Source organism: Diadema setosum, chromosome 7 (genome assembly GCF_964275005.1).
Source record: "Diadema setosum chromosome 7, eeDiaSeto1, whole genome shotgun sequence".
Classification (NCBI taxonomy): Eukaryota; Metazoa; Echinodermata; class Echinoidea; order Diadematoida; family Diadematidae; genus Diadema; species Diadema setosum.
Genome location: NC_092691.1, coordinates 35159293 through 35177219, shown reverse-complemented (window position 1 = coordinate 35177219; position 17927 = coordinate 35159293). Strand labels below are relative to the sequence as shown.

Sequence of the window (17927 nt, the reverse complement as noted above, 5' to 3'; positions counted from 1 at the left end):
ACACAAGCAGGTATGGGATATGCAACGGGAAGGACTGCGACTTAAATTTAATGCACTTATGCTAAAATGACTGCATGATTAGAATGATGAAATGGAAGTATGATACAATATATCATGCCATGGGGGGGGGGGGGGGAGAGAAAATATGCAATCGATAGAAGAGGTGCTATACAATACAATGCAGGGAAAGTTATAGAAAAAATGAAGCATGCAAGGCCTTTGTGACACACCGTATGAAAGGAAGATTTGCATATATGGTTTCCTAAAGTAATTACCTTCCATGTGACCGAAATGATGCCCATACAGCATGGGGAGCAAAAAATACTGACAAATTGAAATGATGCTGGAAGGGAAGTGAAAAGTACTTGACATGCAGGAAAAATCATGCAGCTAGCCTATATTGCTCTTTTGCAACTTTGTTGATGGCACGAGTGAGGAAGAAATGAAGTATTTCTAAAATACACTCAGTTTATATGAATGATCATAAACATACCAATAGGACATAAACATCTCTCGTTAGAGAAGTGTGTATCAGAGAAGATATTTATTGGCTTATATTATTGTTCTTTATTTTGCTTACAATTTGATTTGAAAGAGGATTTCAACTCCTTTCTGATGGAATTCGAAAATAGCCATATGGATCACATTAATTGATCCATTGCTAAAATCTGTTAGCTGCCTGAAAAAAAAAATGAAAGAAATCAATTTCACATTCAAAGAGTCCTGCATTTATGTTCAGCATTCCTCCAGAAATAGCTCTCTAAATCGCCTATAATAGATGTTCAAATGCTGTTTTTGCATTTTCTGCTTTTTCATACCACCTGGATGAAAGCTAATTTCAACAGCAGTGATGGGCATAACAAGCTGTTAGCACACCCATGTAAAAAAAAAAAAAATGCTTATAATTTGCTTCAAGTGGTTGAACACAAGATATGTACAACAAATTACAGATTATGCTAAAACAATGCACAGGACAAACAAACACAAGGGGGGGTGGGGGGTGGGGGGGGGCAAAAAATCAAATGCAATGGAAGGACAAGCAAATAAATACCAGTCAAATGTCAGAGACGTATTGGCATAGAATCCCCTGCAACAAGCTCAGACGATAAATGTCAATTAGCATGGGCCTATTCCGACGGCATCGACCAATCAATATCGCGACGAGAGATGAAATCATGTGACGTGCCGTCGGTATGATGTTGATGCAACGTTGCCGTGGCAATGGGAATCCTCACAAACATAATAATATCTGATCATTGTCATGATCACTGCCAACAGTCCAGGTGAAATCTATAGCGGTCATCGATTTTCCGACCCACTTTCCCCCTCAAAGATAATATACATAAAAAGGAAAGGTTAAATGAGCCATCATCCCATTTATTGCTCGTAGTTTCAGGAATAATATTATAAATTCCTTTTGCTGATTTATCCATTACAATGGCAATGTCCCAAGCTATTCAGATGTCTGAACAACAGAGTCTTACAGAAAACACAAATATTTTGATTCTCACTTTGGATTGAATGCAATAAATATCTTCCACTTTGTCAAATTGCAGAGGTGTCAGTATTTTCTTGAATTTCACTGATACTGAGGCATTACGCCTATACTATAGGCATAGCTAATTTCAGCATCAAACTTCAAGTGTAAGTCGGATAAAAGAAGTATGTAAAATAACCCCTTTATGGCTTCCAAATTTAAAAACCAGGGTACCTTAGCAACACTGACCTTACACTACTGTACTTTTGGCTGATATACTGTTAACCGGTCCCACATTGAAAAGGCGATCATAGGAATTGTTTTCCAGTTAGAACATGGAGCCAGTTTTGTGTGTAAATTTCCCAAATGGACTGAATCAGCAAGAAATACAATGTATCTATCAAAATCTTTAAAAATTTCTACCAAATTTAAACCCGAGTTGATGTGACTGAATAGATGTGCAATTTGACAAGAATTAGCAAAAGGAAATGTTCTCTAAATTTTGCTTCTAGTTCTGGTTAGTTATCTTTTGAAGGCATGTCGTAACATCCCAACAATGTACAGTTTCTCTGGAACACAGAGGACATCATACCCACATGTCATGCCATGCCCAATGCATGCCATGAATCATCATAGATCTTCTACTAGCCAGAAAGGCGCTACAATATAATCTAGCCAGCTCTCAGTGGCTGAGAATGTTTATCTTTTTTATAGATCTATCTCTCTCAATCAGCTTTAAGAAGATTCTCTGAGCCTTTCTTGGCAATGCAATCACTTTTCTTTGCTAAGTTCCTTTCTTTTTAATGCCCCTCTTAAATGCTTCACTTTCTATCACTTTCCATCTATCTTTTTATCAACCTATCGATATCTGTCCTTCCGTCTTTCCCTCATCTTCCTTTCATCTCTCTCTCTCTTCATCTTGAAAATTATCCCTCATCCGTCTGCCGTGCCAGTTCAAATTGGCTGCACGCGCGATGATGTAACCTCGCCCACATACACGCATGCATTTACATGAACTGTGGCATGTCAGACTGCATCACCCTCACCCTCCCAAGTTTGTGTAAGATGAGGTACCGCGAACCTCTACGGTGGTGTCCTATTCCACCTGTACCTTCATAGTGATTTTGGCCTCGCCTTTCTGCTGTGTTATTGCCAGCTCTTCGAAATGTTATCGGGCTGTTTCCGTTTTTCCATCTTCCAAGTTCATCTCTCTCTTTAGCCAGAATGTTCTCAAAGTTTATTGCCCTCCTTCAGCTTCCAGCTAGATGAGCTATGAGAGGGAGGTCATATCACTATCATTAATGTGTAATGCTTGAAAGCTCCTAACCCACCGTGCAACACAATAAGCCAGTTTATAGTTCCACTTTGCGAATGAGCAGAAAAAGGTCATTTGTACCAAGAGGCATGTTGGTTGTTGAGTTAGGCTAGGCATTTATCATATGATTATTCATGCAATCCTCGTAAATGGTGCCTGCCTGTACATCCACCTGACAGCAAGCCTTGTATGTGGCAATGATAAAGCAATCTTTTAATGCATTCAATGCAAAACAATGAAATGAAGGTTTCCTCGAGGGCTGATTGATGGACTATTCTGCTCACATGGTCTACTCAAGTTCATTCTTTATTTGAACATGAAGTCCATGAAGTGTCACAGCAGGTAAAGCCCATGCATCATATTGCTTTGAAAATGAGAGAAGTGTCTAACCAACTGAGAAAAAAGAAAGGTCATTTGTACCAATGTGTACATGAGCTACTTACGAACCAGCTTATAACATACAATCTGAAGTTATGTATAAGATAAGCAGGAAATCTAGGAAATGCAGCTAACTTTTCCCTGGCAAACCTACAATGTACTAAATGAATGTAATTCAAATGCAAACTGTATTTGACTACTGAGTTTGGCATTCCCTGAGTACTTTTACAATTCTTTCATTCTTTTTATCAAATTTGTTCTAAGTCAATTCTCGTGAACGCACTCATATGCACACACACATACATACATACATACATACACATTAAATTCGCAATGAACAGGTGCTCTAAATGTGTCCTACACAAAACATGGTCTACTATTAGAGAAACTATTTTGTAGAAATTCAGACGACTTTGATGGCCATAAAAATTGCAGTAAGGAACACAAGGAAGAAATCAATTCCTAATATGACAATCTGCTGTCAGCAATACAATGCAACACAATACAAAATTAACTAATTTTTACTCTATCACAAAAAAACCTAATTCTATGATAAGAAAATATCTAAAGACCATAGTTCAGCAGCACACACATATCCAGTGAAGCAGATGCATGCTTATATGTGTCTAAAATGTAAGTTCACACGACATTACAAGATATGGATTCAAAACGATATATTGATAAGGGAATACAAAATTTGAAGTGATATCAACTCATTGCTGAAAACAGACACTGCGAATGTATGTTGTATTTGACATCATGGCATAATATCAAATTATTTATGATATATTATAATATTTATAACATATGAATTTGTAATCATTCTTTTAATAATCCATCATACTTTTAACTCTTAATATAAGCATCATATGATCAAATCACAAACCATGCTCTCATGAAATCTGATGCACACATGCCTCTTCCCCCCCCCCCCCCTTCACTTCGTGTGAAGCACTTACCGGCCACAAGAATAAACTGCCACCATGCCACTCTCACTCTTTCATACACATTTCTTTGCTCACTCAAACTTGTTATTTTTCCATGTAAATTATGCATCATCTACCATTCTATCTTTCTTTCTATCCTTTTATACATCTACCTCTCTCACTCTCTCTCTCTCCCTTTTCCTCTATTGTTCATTTGTTGCTGTTGTTGTTGTTGCTGTTGTAATTTAATCACTCACCTGACGATAGCAGTGCTGGTGGACTAGTGTTCATCATGCTGAGGTGTGACAGAAACATGCAGGTGTGGGTGAGGTGCATGCAGGAGGGGTGCATGGATGCAAGGCGTGGTAAAAAAAAAAGGGGGTGGAGGAGGGGCACACAACAAAGAAGAGATGGGTGACAATGATTCACATAGGCATGCAACCCAAGACCAGTCCAATGGAAAGAAATGGAGTGAAGATGTATTAATGGCGGTGGATGATCATGAGATAATGAAAATAAAATGAATCGAATTGGAGAGCATATCGTCTGTTGAGAAATGATAAGGGCGTTAAGTTGTCACTAACCCATAGTGTTCAAGACAACTTAACGCCCTTCTCATTCTCAGCCGACGATATCTTCTCTCTTCTTCATTTTTTATTTGAGGGGAAAGTGGGCCATGGAATGGATATGAGTGATGCATGAAATGATGAGCCGACAAAACGATGGGAAGATAAATGGATGGGAAAGAACATTCACTATTCAGTTACAGGTTGACGAGGTACTCTCAATAAACCAAACATTGTTGGGGGGGGGGGGGGGGTTAAGTAAAATCCTCAGGATGTCATGAATACAACCTATATTTCATAGGTCACCATGGATGCATATTGATTTGGATGGAATGTTTTTAATGACATTATGAGAGAGGTGGATGGATGCGGTGTAAGAGGAGACTGAACCCATCATTCTCTGGGGGTGCTGAACTGCAAAATGCATGAAGAGGAAAAAGCAATGTCCTCCAAGCTCCACAGTTTCATCCCCAAATATTTTCCTTTTGTGAAGATATCTATGCCAGGGTTTTAAAATGGAAATATGATATCTCTCTCACCAATTATAGCATGAAAAACTCCAATCCCATTTGATTTTAAAACAAAGAAACAAAAGAAAAACAAAAACAAAAGAAAAACCCTTCAGGAAGAAATGGTATTAGCCATTGAGTTCCAGGAGAATTTTAAGTGCAGATATTACTATTTTGTCATCATCAAACTGACACTCCTGAATTTCACTGAATATCTCATATTGGAGAGAGACTCAATGGAACTGGCTGCATTTGTTAAATTGGAACAAAATCAGAAAGAAAATCACTAAAGATTGCCAATTTGTGAGAGGTGCAGGAGCACAGATTCTGAAAAATGTGATGTCGAGTTCTAAATCAGCCATGGACGGAGCGATTAAGAGACATTTTGAAATCCTGCAACCAAGGCAACAGGCCTATACGAACAAGAGAAATCATTCAAATAAAAGAATACTTTAGCTCTACCTTATATAGCACACTAACAGTGAAAACCAATAAGCAAGCATACAATATCAAATAAGAAACTGGCACTTAACCACAGTAAGGAACTTCCTGGGGTTTGACGGATAAAGTAAAAATAATGACCTCATTATATTACAGACTGACAAAAAAAAAAAAACACATGACAACAATAAAAGTTTTGCAGAAAGGGGAAAAAAAGCGTTCTGCTTGTTCTAACGTTAATAGAGCGGAAGATACCTAGATGTAAATAGCATGCAACTCTCTGATTAGTTGTCACAGCAAGATGAGTCTGACAGATGGCATTACGTGTTAATTAGGTCTATATGTTAGGAAAGGACTTGGGCAGCTGAAAGCTTGACAAGGGTGGGGATAGGAAGAGGATGAACAACTCCCAACTTAGATTTGACATCTCATTAGCCCTAAATAATGTCTAAGGACACAGATTTCCTTTTTTAAAACCCAAACGAAGACTTTCCCTCTTTTTATTCATCTCTTACCAGCGCGCTCTCTCTCTCTCTCTCTACCTCTCTTGTTCTCTATACTTCTACTTGAAACATTGTTTCACCTCATGGAGACATATATATACAAAAATACATCTCTTCACCTTCTGTTAAAGTTCCTTTCCTGTTTACATCACAATCACGGATCTATTTCCAGTCTGTCCCCTCTAATTTTCCCTGTCAGTTAAAAACTCTGATGCAAAATTGGCGGTGGGATTAAGGACGACGATCGGAGGGTGAGATCCAATTTTGGATTCAATTAAGGTGTTTGTGTTCAGTCTGGCAGCTAGCGTGCCTTGATATATTGTAAATGGTAAACAGTGAAAACTGTGCTAAAACATATCCCAGGCAAGCATATCATTGGTGGGGTGACAAAACCTCGTATCTCAAAATGTCAAATGTTCAGGAGAGCTAAAAACATGGCTGCCATAACATGTAAGTCAATGGAAACAGCCACCATTTATTTATCATTTGCGACTTTATTTTTGCAGATGGGCATATAAGGATTGGGAATTACATAGTAATGGTTCCTAGCTTCAATATAATGAAGAAAACCCATTTTCACCAAATATTGAGATACGAGGTTTTGTCACCCCACCAACGATATGCATTAATCGAGATAATTCAGTGCTATGTAATGACACTGTCTCTGTCCCTCTTCTCTCTCTCTACCTCCTCCCTCTTCTTCTAGCTCATGACAAGGTTAATGCTCATCTAATAATCATAATTTTAATAGACTTCACAGGTCCATTCAAATCTAAAATAAATGCCAAGATAAGATAATCTTGTCTTCCTAATATATTCATCAGTAATTATCCTGCATCTGTCATTACCAATGTAAAAGGAAGTGACGGCTAAATAAAAACAATACAGCTTAATCATTCATTGACTTTTGTCGCTAGAAAAAAAAAAATACAATAGGGTCTAGAAACAGAAACAAGTACAGCTGTAAAAAAAGAGGGGATTTGAAGAACCATCTTTCTGTAGAATTACCAGAAATCAGAAATCACAGGAACACTTTTGTGGTCAATGTAAAAATCATTAGCTTAAATTACATGTCGGGAGGGGATGTTATGTAAGTGCTTAATTATTTTCCATTTTGTTCTTTTCAAGGATTAACCTCCCTCCCTCTTCTTCTAGCTCATGACAAGGTTAATGCTCATCTAATAATCATAATTTTAATAGACTTCACAGGTCCATTCATATCTAAAATAAATGCCAAGATAAGATAATCTTGTCTTCCTAATATATTCATCAGTAATTATCCTGCATCTGTCATTACCAATGTAAAAGGAAGTGACGGCTAAATAAAAACAATACAGCTTAATCATTCCATTGACTTTTTGTCGCTAGAAAAAAAAAAATACAATAGGGTCTAGAAACAGAAACAAGTACAGCTGTAAAAAAAAGAGGGGATTTGAAGAACCATCTTTCTGTAGAATTACCAGAAATCAGAAATCACAGGAACACTTTTGTGGTCAATGTAAAAATCATTAGCTTAAATTACATGTCGGGAGGGGATGTTATGTAAGTGCTTAATTATTTTCCATTTTGTTCTTTTCAAGGATTAACTCTGTCAGTATCAATAGTGACCCATTCATACATATTGTGAATGACATGTTGAGATATTGGTCCTAAGGGGGTTAATGGAGATCTTTGTGGTAAGTCTGCCAACTCTGACTGGGTGGAAGATCTCTCCACTGAAGGTAACCAGGGACATCTGACAAAAAGGTAGAGCTTTGGGATAGAATTCCCCCCCCCCCCCCCCCCCCCCCCCTCAATGCCATCTCCCCGGATTGTACCAGAGACAATTTGGTAAAAGCCTCTTGTTTTATGTATGTGTGTCTGTCTGTCGGCCTGTCTGTCTGTCTCTCCCTCTCTCTGTATATAGTTTCTCTCTTGATCTCTGTGTGCATTTGTTGAGTCCTTTGATAGAGCAAAGCTGCAATGAAAGCAATCATGGCTGGCAGATGACAGATCTGATAGACTTGCACTGTTTACCCCCAATTTGTTTCAGAAGTGGGAAGGAGGTAAGACTCCCAATTATTACACTTTGGTTCCCAACTGTATTTCCTTTGGCATAATCAAGCCAATATTTGCCCTTCCTCTTCATTGCCTCATTTGCCAATTAACCTTTTCATCTACCTGTATATGTAGTTCCTCTACTACAGGGACTCTATTTTGCCTGAGCATATTCATAATGTGACATTTTTCCTCATCATCCAGTTCTGTTTGTCTGTCTGTCTGTCTGTCTCCCTCCCTCTCTTTCATCCCTTTATTTGAATTCTGTCTTGCTAAGTTTGTCTCGTATTTCTAAGTCGTGTTTTTGCACTGTGTTCTATTTGTTTGTTTGTTTGCTTGAAATGTTCATGCGTTGTTTTTGTTTCATGATGAAATCACCAACACACCATTTTTTGCCTTTTTTTCTTTTGCTTTTGCTTTCACAGTCTCGACAAAAATCACTCTTTTCCTATAACAAAGATTGTACCAACTCACACACAATGCACTCATTTGAATTTCATAGAACAGGGGGGAAATTCATGAAATTCTATAAAGGGGGGGGGGGGGGGCAACTAATATTTCTGGTGCTCTTTGGGTTTTTTTACCAAAAAAAAAGGGGGCTGCACTGGTTGCGCCCCCTCCCCCCCCCAATCCAACACTGTAGAAGACTATTTGCAGAACACATCATACGCTATATACCAAAAATCAACATCACAAATAGCATAAAAATGAGATACACAGGCCATATTACATAAAACAAACACATAGACAAACATACACATTCAACAATGATTCCTCACAACATATGCATAAGATGTATTGTAGTTCCTCAACTACCATGATTGCATAATTCTGTTGTATCACTTTGATTTTCTAGTAAAAACACAAACTATTGAAATGATCACATAATAAGTCCATGAAAACAAATGAAAAGTACTTAAACACCAAACATATGATATCCCATGTACAGCAAATATAAATGAGCATTCACCATCAATACTACTAATTTGCAATGCTTCCTAAACATGTTTGGAAAGTACACGCATTTGAGCTACGATTTTAAGTCTGGACAAGCATTTGACGCAACAAAATGTACAGATGGATTATTGTGCAATATACCCACATGACATAGGGGCGTTGAGTGTTTGTGACAGCAGTACTACACCCAGCCACACCAATTAGCTATTAACGCTTTTGACATCATGGGATTACTGACAACCGGTGGAAATGAAATGTTGATGTCAGAATGCACTTTCCCTATTGTAATCTACCTGCTTCCAGCTAAAGCTTCATCTTCCCTCTGCATTTTGCCCACAACTTTTTGTTGTTGTTGTTGGCTTTTGTGGAGAAGGTAGAATCTATTACCCTCCTTTACACGAACTTGCCCTAATTAAGAAATTTTTGATGTTGCTTGCTACTGCTAGATATGCCGAGTTAATTTAAGGGTACATCTAATTTCACATCTTAACCTGATGATATGCATCGTGCTGATATTGTAACACAGTGCTTGAAGATGGAAAAACTCCTTCTTCCTCATCACTGAGCCTTGAAAAGAGAATTCGCTTTAAATATGAAACAGTATAAAAGCAGTAACTGTGACTGCATGCACATGCTTTTTACACGTGTGGTTACATATATGACATTTATGCCCTGGATATATTTTAATTCTATGTTGCAGAGAAATTACAGTTGTAACAGGGACATTGAATCAGGCAAGAAAAACTGTCATGCACATTGCAGCCACGTGACTGCCAATCTAATGAAAACGTTGCAGCTGTCTAAACATACATTATTACTTTGTGTCAGCTCTCAGAAACTTAGAATTAACACTTTATAAATGCATTTCATATCATCGATATAGTCAATGCTGTTATCATTATCATTATTTTAATTATTCTTGAAACTACTATTATGATTATTATTATCATTATTATAATTATTATTATATTATTATCATCATCATCATCATCAGTACTTTTTTCATTTTATCATTATCATTATACTATTATTACTATCATCATCACCATTGTCATCAAATTACATAACTGAAAACTATTTTTATTTTGGTCATTTATACTCTAAACACGTGTTCTAAGCATTCCCCGAATTCCTTGCTTATATATACACTCATTGCATAGCATGGAAGAAGAGATACATGTCTGTATACACTGAGCTGGAAACACCTGCTAAAGTCCAGTGGAGACATACAGAGAATGTAAGCCACAACCAATGATTAACTCTGCCATTCTGACAACTCTGACATCCATGGCTCTAAAGCCGTGGCACTGAGTGAGTTAGAGTGGAATGACGGGCATGACCAGACTGCCACCACGCAGGCCGCGGCAACGATGCAACACAGACAACATCGCCCTGAAACAAACCTCCACAACTTGCCACGAATGAAACAGCGCATGTATACAGTGGAATGAACACACAGATGAGATGAATGATCACTTTGATAGAATCAATTTTTGCACGACAGAACTTGCACAGATTGATATCAGGAGCTGTGAGAAGTCAAAGAAAGTAAATGTCTGGTATTTTCTCCTTTTTTCTTGGGGGGGGGGGGAGAGTAATGCATCTTTCATGCCATTTTTTTTTCTTTTTACAGCATAACAGCATACTCGTTTTGCAATAACAAAACTTTTACGCTCCTTTTTTTTCAGTAAATCAAATTTTTCTCCTGCATTTTCCTTTCTTCTGCACAACAACTGTTGCACTACAAAGAAAAAAAAAAGAAGAAGAAGAAAGATTCCAAATCCATTCACCCAACCTAAAAATGTCTGTATGGAATGTTCGCTGAATGTAATGGAAGAAGCTTCAGATTCTACCCCACAGTCGTGGGAAACCATTATTTCACCTTGACCCATTCCACGTGTGACAGACATTTTGTTTATCAAGGAATGGGAAGAGTCTTTGCTCCACAGACTCTCTCCTCGTTAACCTCCTTTTGCTTCTCATGCAAGGATATCACGCTTTACTTCGTTACACATAATGGTTAAAAAATTGAAATGCAAATCACTATGGCAACAAAAATACAAGAATACACAAAACATGCCACTCCTTAAAAAAAAAAAAAAGAAAAAAAAAAAAGATGGTAGTAGCACTACTGCAGGCAGCTATGCTTTACCAGTTTCCATACACAAGCGCGACGTGAACAACATTTAGCATGAAACCGGTTCATTTCCTACCTTGATCTGTACGTGTTGGCATCACCATTCCATGAGACAAACACAGACATTGAGACGTATTGAGACGAAGACAAACAACACAGCAACAAAAATGGATGGAGTTGTGAAGGGAGAGGATGAGAAAGAGAAGGAAAAAAATCATACAAATGAGTAGGGTTAGCTGAAATTCCACAGAACTAGAAAGAAGAAAGGACCATTGTACATTATCAACACAAGTCACTGTGAAGACAAAGTTTGGTTCATTGAATAGATAGATAGTCATGCTAATTTGAATTTTATCCAGAAGAGTATAAAAAAAATCAAATTTCAAATATTGATTTACACAGTCAATGGTATTAAATGCTACTCAATTCAGTTCACAGAGAGTGAGTTTCCCACATTGCTCAATAAACACCTGAACCTGGCTTTACTGTAATGGAAAAAGACAATAAAGTCATGACTGGACAACACACTAGACTTAAATCATTGAGCAATGCCTATTACTTCATGGATAGAGATCTTCATGGGGCGGGGAACCACTACACCTATTCATCACACAGGATGCGCAAAAACAAAGTTATCATCATCTCCTGAAATAATTTCTTTATACCTTAAATATTGTTAATATGTTTAATGAAATAAGTATGATCCTGCCACACTTCTGCTAGTGCACATGATAGATGATAGAGCCACATTATTAAACAATGACCTGGAAAAAGATTGCTATTTATTTTCCTATACACAATTAGCTTACTAGGACTTTACTCAGATTTTAAATGCACTGATTAGATACACATGCAACCATGATTTTGATTTTGATTCACAATACGACCATTCATTCAAATTCCATTATAAGCATGGAAAAGTATTTTTTTTTTTTTTAGTTATTAATAGCCACTAATGTACTTCAGTGTTTAGAAATGAATAGATACTTAATGAAAACAATTGAATAAAAACAAAAGTGACAGAATTTGAACGATGAAATTCTTTGTAGAAATTAACACTTATCAAATATCACATTTGGCAGCATGAGTGAGGAGATTAATTTCTCTTGGCAATCATTAATCACATGTGAATATATATACCCAATGGCTTAAGCTGACCACTGGGGCTATGGATTATTATACAAGGACTTCTCTGTACATTAGATGAACACTTTAATTACATATCTCAGATATTTCTCTCATTACAGTCTGTTTTTGCATCAGAATTCTCTGCTTGAGTTCTGGGATAACAAATCAATGAACACTGTGTATCAAAGTGGTTGTAATGTTCATCAACATTCAATGCATCAGAACTGGGGCACATATACTGCAGCCCTCATGTTTAGTCCCATCAATCTTTCATCAATTTCAATAATAGCCTAATGGCAGAGTGATATAAAATCATCCAATAAAGGTTGTACAAATTAATATGCAAGGTAAATATCATTTTCACAGTATCCACTAACACTTATGCTTTACACTAGGGAAACTGCTCCTGATAGGATGATAGGAAATTAAAAAAAAAAAAAAAAAAAAACTTAAGTGTTATTCAAAGTGTTATTTAGAAAATTCACAGAATTATGCTTAAACTTTGTACTTTACTTCTGTACACTTTTATGCTTCTTTTTCGCATCAAACATCAAAACAATATTCATGTGAAAAGATTAACATAGGGTATAAGTATGGAAAGTATTCAGTATATCAACCACATGTAACACTCAACAAAGATTCAGGGATCTATCTCAGTGCATACCAACGCTTATGAAGTATTTTGAAAATTGTAAGAAAAGTGAAGTGACACTCTTAGTTGTATGTATACTGATAATTTAATTGCTGAAAAATGAATGGAAATAATTTTACCTTAAAAGCTTTTCGAAGGAACTCATTTGAGTTTAACTTTGTGTGAGATGCCCTCATTACAGCACAACTAATCTACTCACAGTGACACAACCTATTGTTCACAAAGGGTTTTTCTTTATAAGTTGCTCTAAAAAGTCTTCAACCGTATTGTACACTTAGTTATACACTGTAGTTTTATATTTGATTGTCATGTTTTTGTATAAATCATAAAAATTCATAAAAACAAAAATACAAAAAGTCTTTCTTCAACTTAGGATAACTAGCACATGATATGGGGGTTAAGGTCAAGGGAAAAAAAAACTGTATTAAATACAGTTTGTAGAAAAAAGAAATAAAGTATTTTGTTCTTCTCTACATGCAATCTTTTGCTTAGTGCAGATTTTGTTGATATTGTTGTAGACACTGGTGTCCCTTTAACCTAATCAATGAACACCATAGCCCTGGCAACACCAAGTTAGAAAAAGGGTTGCTTTATTCTGTGTGGCAATATATGCATGTATCTGATTATCGTCCTCTACTTCAATTATGATGATTGACAGCGAATACCCCAGGAACAAATTTATAAAGTGATGTGTGTGGGGGGAGGGGAGGAGGGAATCAAACCGAATAAATGTATTGTTGGTTTGTAACCAGAAGGGTCACAACCTTACTTTTGAGTCAATGTCCTTCTACTCTAATCCATCAGTTTTGCTAATTAATGGTTAAGCAAGGAATCATGGACTGTCTAGGGTAGATAAAGAAAAAAATGGCCATTTCTTCTAAGCTGAATGAAAGTGGACGGCCATTAGTAGTATTGATGTTTTGTTTTGGTAAACTGGTAGTTGCCGAATCTCAAAGGACACATGACCTTGCCGTAATGCCAAGGTGACATTTTGTGTCATTTTCTTCAGAGATGGTATTACCTTATTTGAACCAAAAAAAAAAAAAAAAAAAAGACGCATAATGTGAGCGATGACTGGGAAAATCAATTTTATCAGATGTCATAAATAATAAGTTTCAGAGTAATGATATCATATCTGTGGTTTACAGTTTAACCATTATTGCTGTTTACTGTTCACTTGTAATCAGGGTGCTTCTTTTTCATATGGCCTTAATCCAAACATCAATAAGATTAGGAAAAGGTGTACAGTGTATGCAAGGTAAAGCTCTGCCATGTAGTGCACCCTGAAAATTAGCTTGTGTAAACAGGAGCAATGAATTATTACAGTAAAATATCTCTTTTTCATATTGGATATAGTATTTCATGGAATGGATGTAAGAAAAAAATATTTAAAATGATTGTATTACAGTGCATGTATGATTAGAAATTTACTTGATGGAGACAGTACAGTACAGTACAGAGCAAATGGGAGTGAGTTCATGTGTGACATCACAGAAATGCTCATTTTTGTTTGACCGATATCAACTTCAAAAAGATCATCAATTTTTTAGTTTTCATAAAAATTTGCTCAAACTTTCACTGTCCTGTTCCTATAATTTTTTCTGCTTCCTTCGCACAAACTAATTTTCAGGGTGGATTTTTCCTTTAAATGGCAAATGACCCCTCCAATAAATAGATGACAACATCACTATCAGCAGGAATTACTCTACAGGGATTATCATGATTAATGCTACAGCAGGTGTATGGCTTGGGACAACAGTGATGTTTGATGCAGCATGGGGGAGGGGGGGAGGGGGTTCTAATGAGGTATGTTCAGCAAAATGTCTGGGAGATGATGGATGAGCAGCCATTGTCATGGCAACCGTATCCAGGCACTGGATAAACTGAAACTTTGGTAACCATGGGTCATACTATTTCATGTGATAGTGATATACCAGTAATGTCAAAACAGACAGATGCAGAAGGGAAAAAATATGTAGCTTTGTGCTGATGGAGCATTCAACCTCAAATGGTTCGTGAAAGTGACCAGAATGTTTGAAGTGTTAATTGAGTAATCATGACTAATGTTGGGTATTTATCAGAAAAAAAATGAAAGGGAAAAAACTAACTACAATGATTTAAGCAAACTGAATATATGTTGATTCACACTTTCCCAGTAGGGTAGAAAAAGAATTTATACCTGTAGCGGGCTGTCCTGTTTGGCTGACTAACTTGACTAAGATGACTACATGAACTTTGGTGCAGAATCAAAATTAACAGAGAATTAGTTAACAAAGTAGAGTATTTCTCCTGGGCATAACTTCATGGTTGCCACTCATTGACAAGAAAGTTCCATAGATACATGATACTCTTTTTCTCTGTAATGATGTGATAATGAAAAGTGGCATTTTGCCTTTTAAAAAGACTCTTTCTTTTCGGTTAGAAGTTCTAGTTTGGTAAAAACAAGTTACTTTTCACCACATGCAGGAACACAGAAAATGTTCTGTTAAGATTAATCTCACTTTAAAATTGTCAGTACGGGAGGTCTTTGAAATAAAAATTAAACACACACAATCTCGCTTGTCAAGGAAAAAGAGTGCTGTATGGTAGTGAAATTTTCTGCAAATTAAGTCATTTTATGCTATGCAAGTATCAGAAAATCTGTCAGAAATATCAGTTTGTCCAGTTTGTGGAAAATTAATCACAATTGAGAATAAGTATTGTGCAAACAAAGATATTAAATAAGAGTTTGCAGCTTTAATTATTTTGCTTTCTTGGAAAGACAAATTTGACAGATTTGTGAAATATCAGAATCTTGCACCAAGAACTATGAAGAAATACATGACATCTTTTAAAAAGGGATTGCAATGGACCTGTCACAAGTAATAGTCGTTTTTCTTCTTACACTGGGTGTAAAATATGCTTACCGCGCTCTGGCAAATTGTTGCTTTTCCTCCTCTAAGTAAAGTGGGCGATTGTCTTCAGTCCCAGCCTCTAGGTCTCTTAGAACCCTGTATGAGTGATCCAATACAGAGAGAGAGAGAGAGAGAGAGAGAGAGAGAGGAAACATATAGGAGAGACAGAAGGGAAAAACATGATTGAGAGAGCAGAAAGAGAAGGAAGAAAAAGGGAAAAAATACAGAGAAGAAGGACAGAGCGTTCAAAGAGGGAGAAGTATCAGATGAAATGAATAAAATACAGATAAACAGACAGACAGGAGAAAGGTTACACGGAGAGAGAGAGAGAGAGACAAGAAATAAAATTTTATTATGCATTCTTTTGAAAAAAATATATATATTTTACTGAAATGTAACATAAACATAGTGAAGAATATACTTCAGTATTGGATGTGGTGTATCATGTTGTTTATGTTTTTTTAAGGGTGTTTTTTTAACAGCATCCAGACAGCCATGATGAGAAGACAATCATCCTCCCCATCACAATACACTGTCATCATGATTTTCGTTACCTTCACCTTCATTTTTTTATAAGTGCTGACCCTAATCATCATCAATTGCAATACAGCTGCATTATCATCCATTGAAGAAAATGAGGCGGAATCCAATGAAATAACATCTATTCTTTCCACCCTCACGTGTGCTGATGCATGCATGGATGAGGTGCAATTTACTAATGACTGTGTGCAAGTCTTAGATATACCAAAGAGGAATACACGGTTGATGATATTATATCAGCTTACATTTGCATCTCCCGGCATGAGTGTCCTGCAACTTTAGAACTTTTATCTTTTTTTAATTAGCAGATGAACGACGATGAAAAATGTGTCATAGTGCAGGAGATACCGCCCCTAGCAAGACAGATAGGGTAATTATCAGTTGCCGTTGACAACTCTCCGTGGTACGCAAAGTACAAAGGGCTGCATATGCCATCATTTTTTCCATGATGAATAGCTGACTGAATGCGGGGAGCAAATATGCCAAGAACGCTTTTATCGCTGAGGAGGAGATGAAAATTCCACACAACCCAAAGCCAAAAGAAATATCGCTACATCCTGTGATATGCTTTAAAAGTTATAGAGCAGAAAATTTCTCTGTTACAATCTTTCTTATCAACATGGCTTTGCTAATTACAAAAACAAATACTAACTTAACCAAATGAGGACAAGATAATTTTGCTATAACATGCACTTTCCATAGACATCTGCCCGAGTACACTCAGACTAATCTTCAATGAGTTAAAGAAAATGCATGGAAAACTTTAGTTGAATTCCTTCACAGGTTAGCACTCATTAAATGTTAACATCATTTTCTGAAACGGATTCAGTGTGAGCACTGAGAGGGTATCGCTAAAAATTAATGTCTTCTAATTCTTCACTTGATCTGATATTGAAAATCCATGATGAAATGCCTCACACAGACAAAATATTCCTCACACTGCAAGAGATACGACTGAAAAAAGTGGCTATTATGGAGTAGTACTATCAGTAGAGGTTAAAATGGTCAAGATAATCACCCCAGCGATGGCAATCAGAATCTGCCACGAGAGTAATCGTACATTCAGCAATTGCCATCACTAGTATTTCTATTTTCTCTCTCATTTCTCAGTAGAAGTCCCAGGCCCAAAAATGATCATTCTTCCTATTGACCTAGACAACTGCTCTAAATTCTCTGTACACACAAGCATATGGACCAAACATACATACACGTACACAAACATACTTATACACATACACAAACTTGCATAAACATATCCCTATCTGACCTTGCATCACCAAAAGCAAAAGAAACAAAAATACTTCAGGTTGGGTTAGATTTTGTTTTTACATAAAAATAAACAGTATTTAAAAAGAAATTCTTGGCTTTTAAATCATGTCAAGTTCCTATATCTGATTAAAACCTTAAAAGTTACTAACTGAATGAAGTAAGTCATAGAAAATGTAAACAGTGGTGGTGCCACTTACG

General features: G+C 36.6%; 1 protein-coding gene across 1 annotated transcript in view; it reads right to left on the bottom strand.

The window, feature by feature from the left end:
* Nucleotides 1–17927, bottom strand: part of LOC140230750 (sodium/calcium exchanger 3-like) — an 82912-nt gene that overhangs the window by 26301 nt on the left and 38684 nt on the right. The window contains 3 exon segments of the mRNA XM_072310887.1: nucleotides 11323–11328; nucleotides 15206–15241; nucleotides 15879–16016. Of these exon segments, the coding sequence (XP_072166988.1) occupies nucleotides 11323–11328; nucleotides 15206–15241; nucleotides 15879–16016 (180 nt within the window).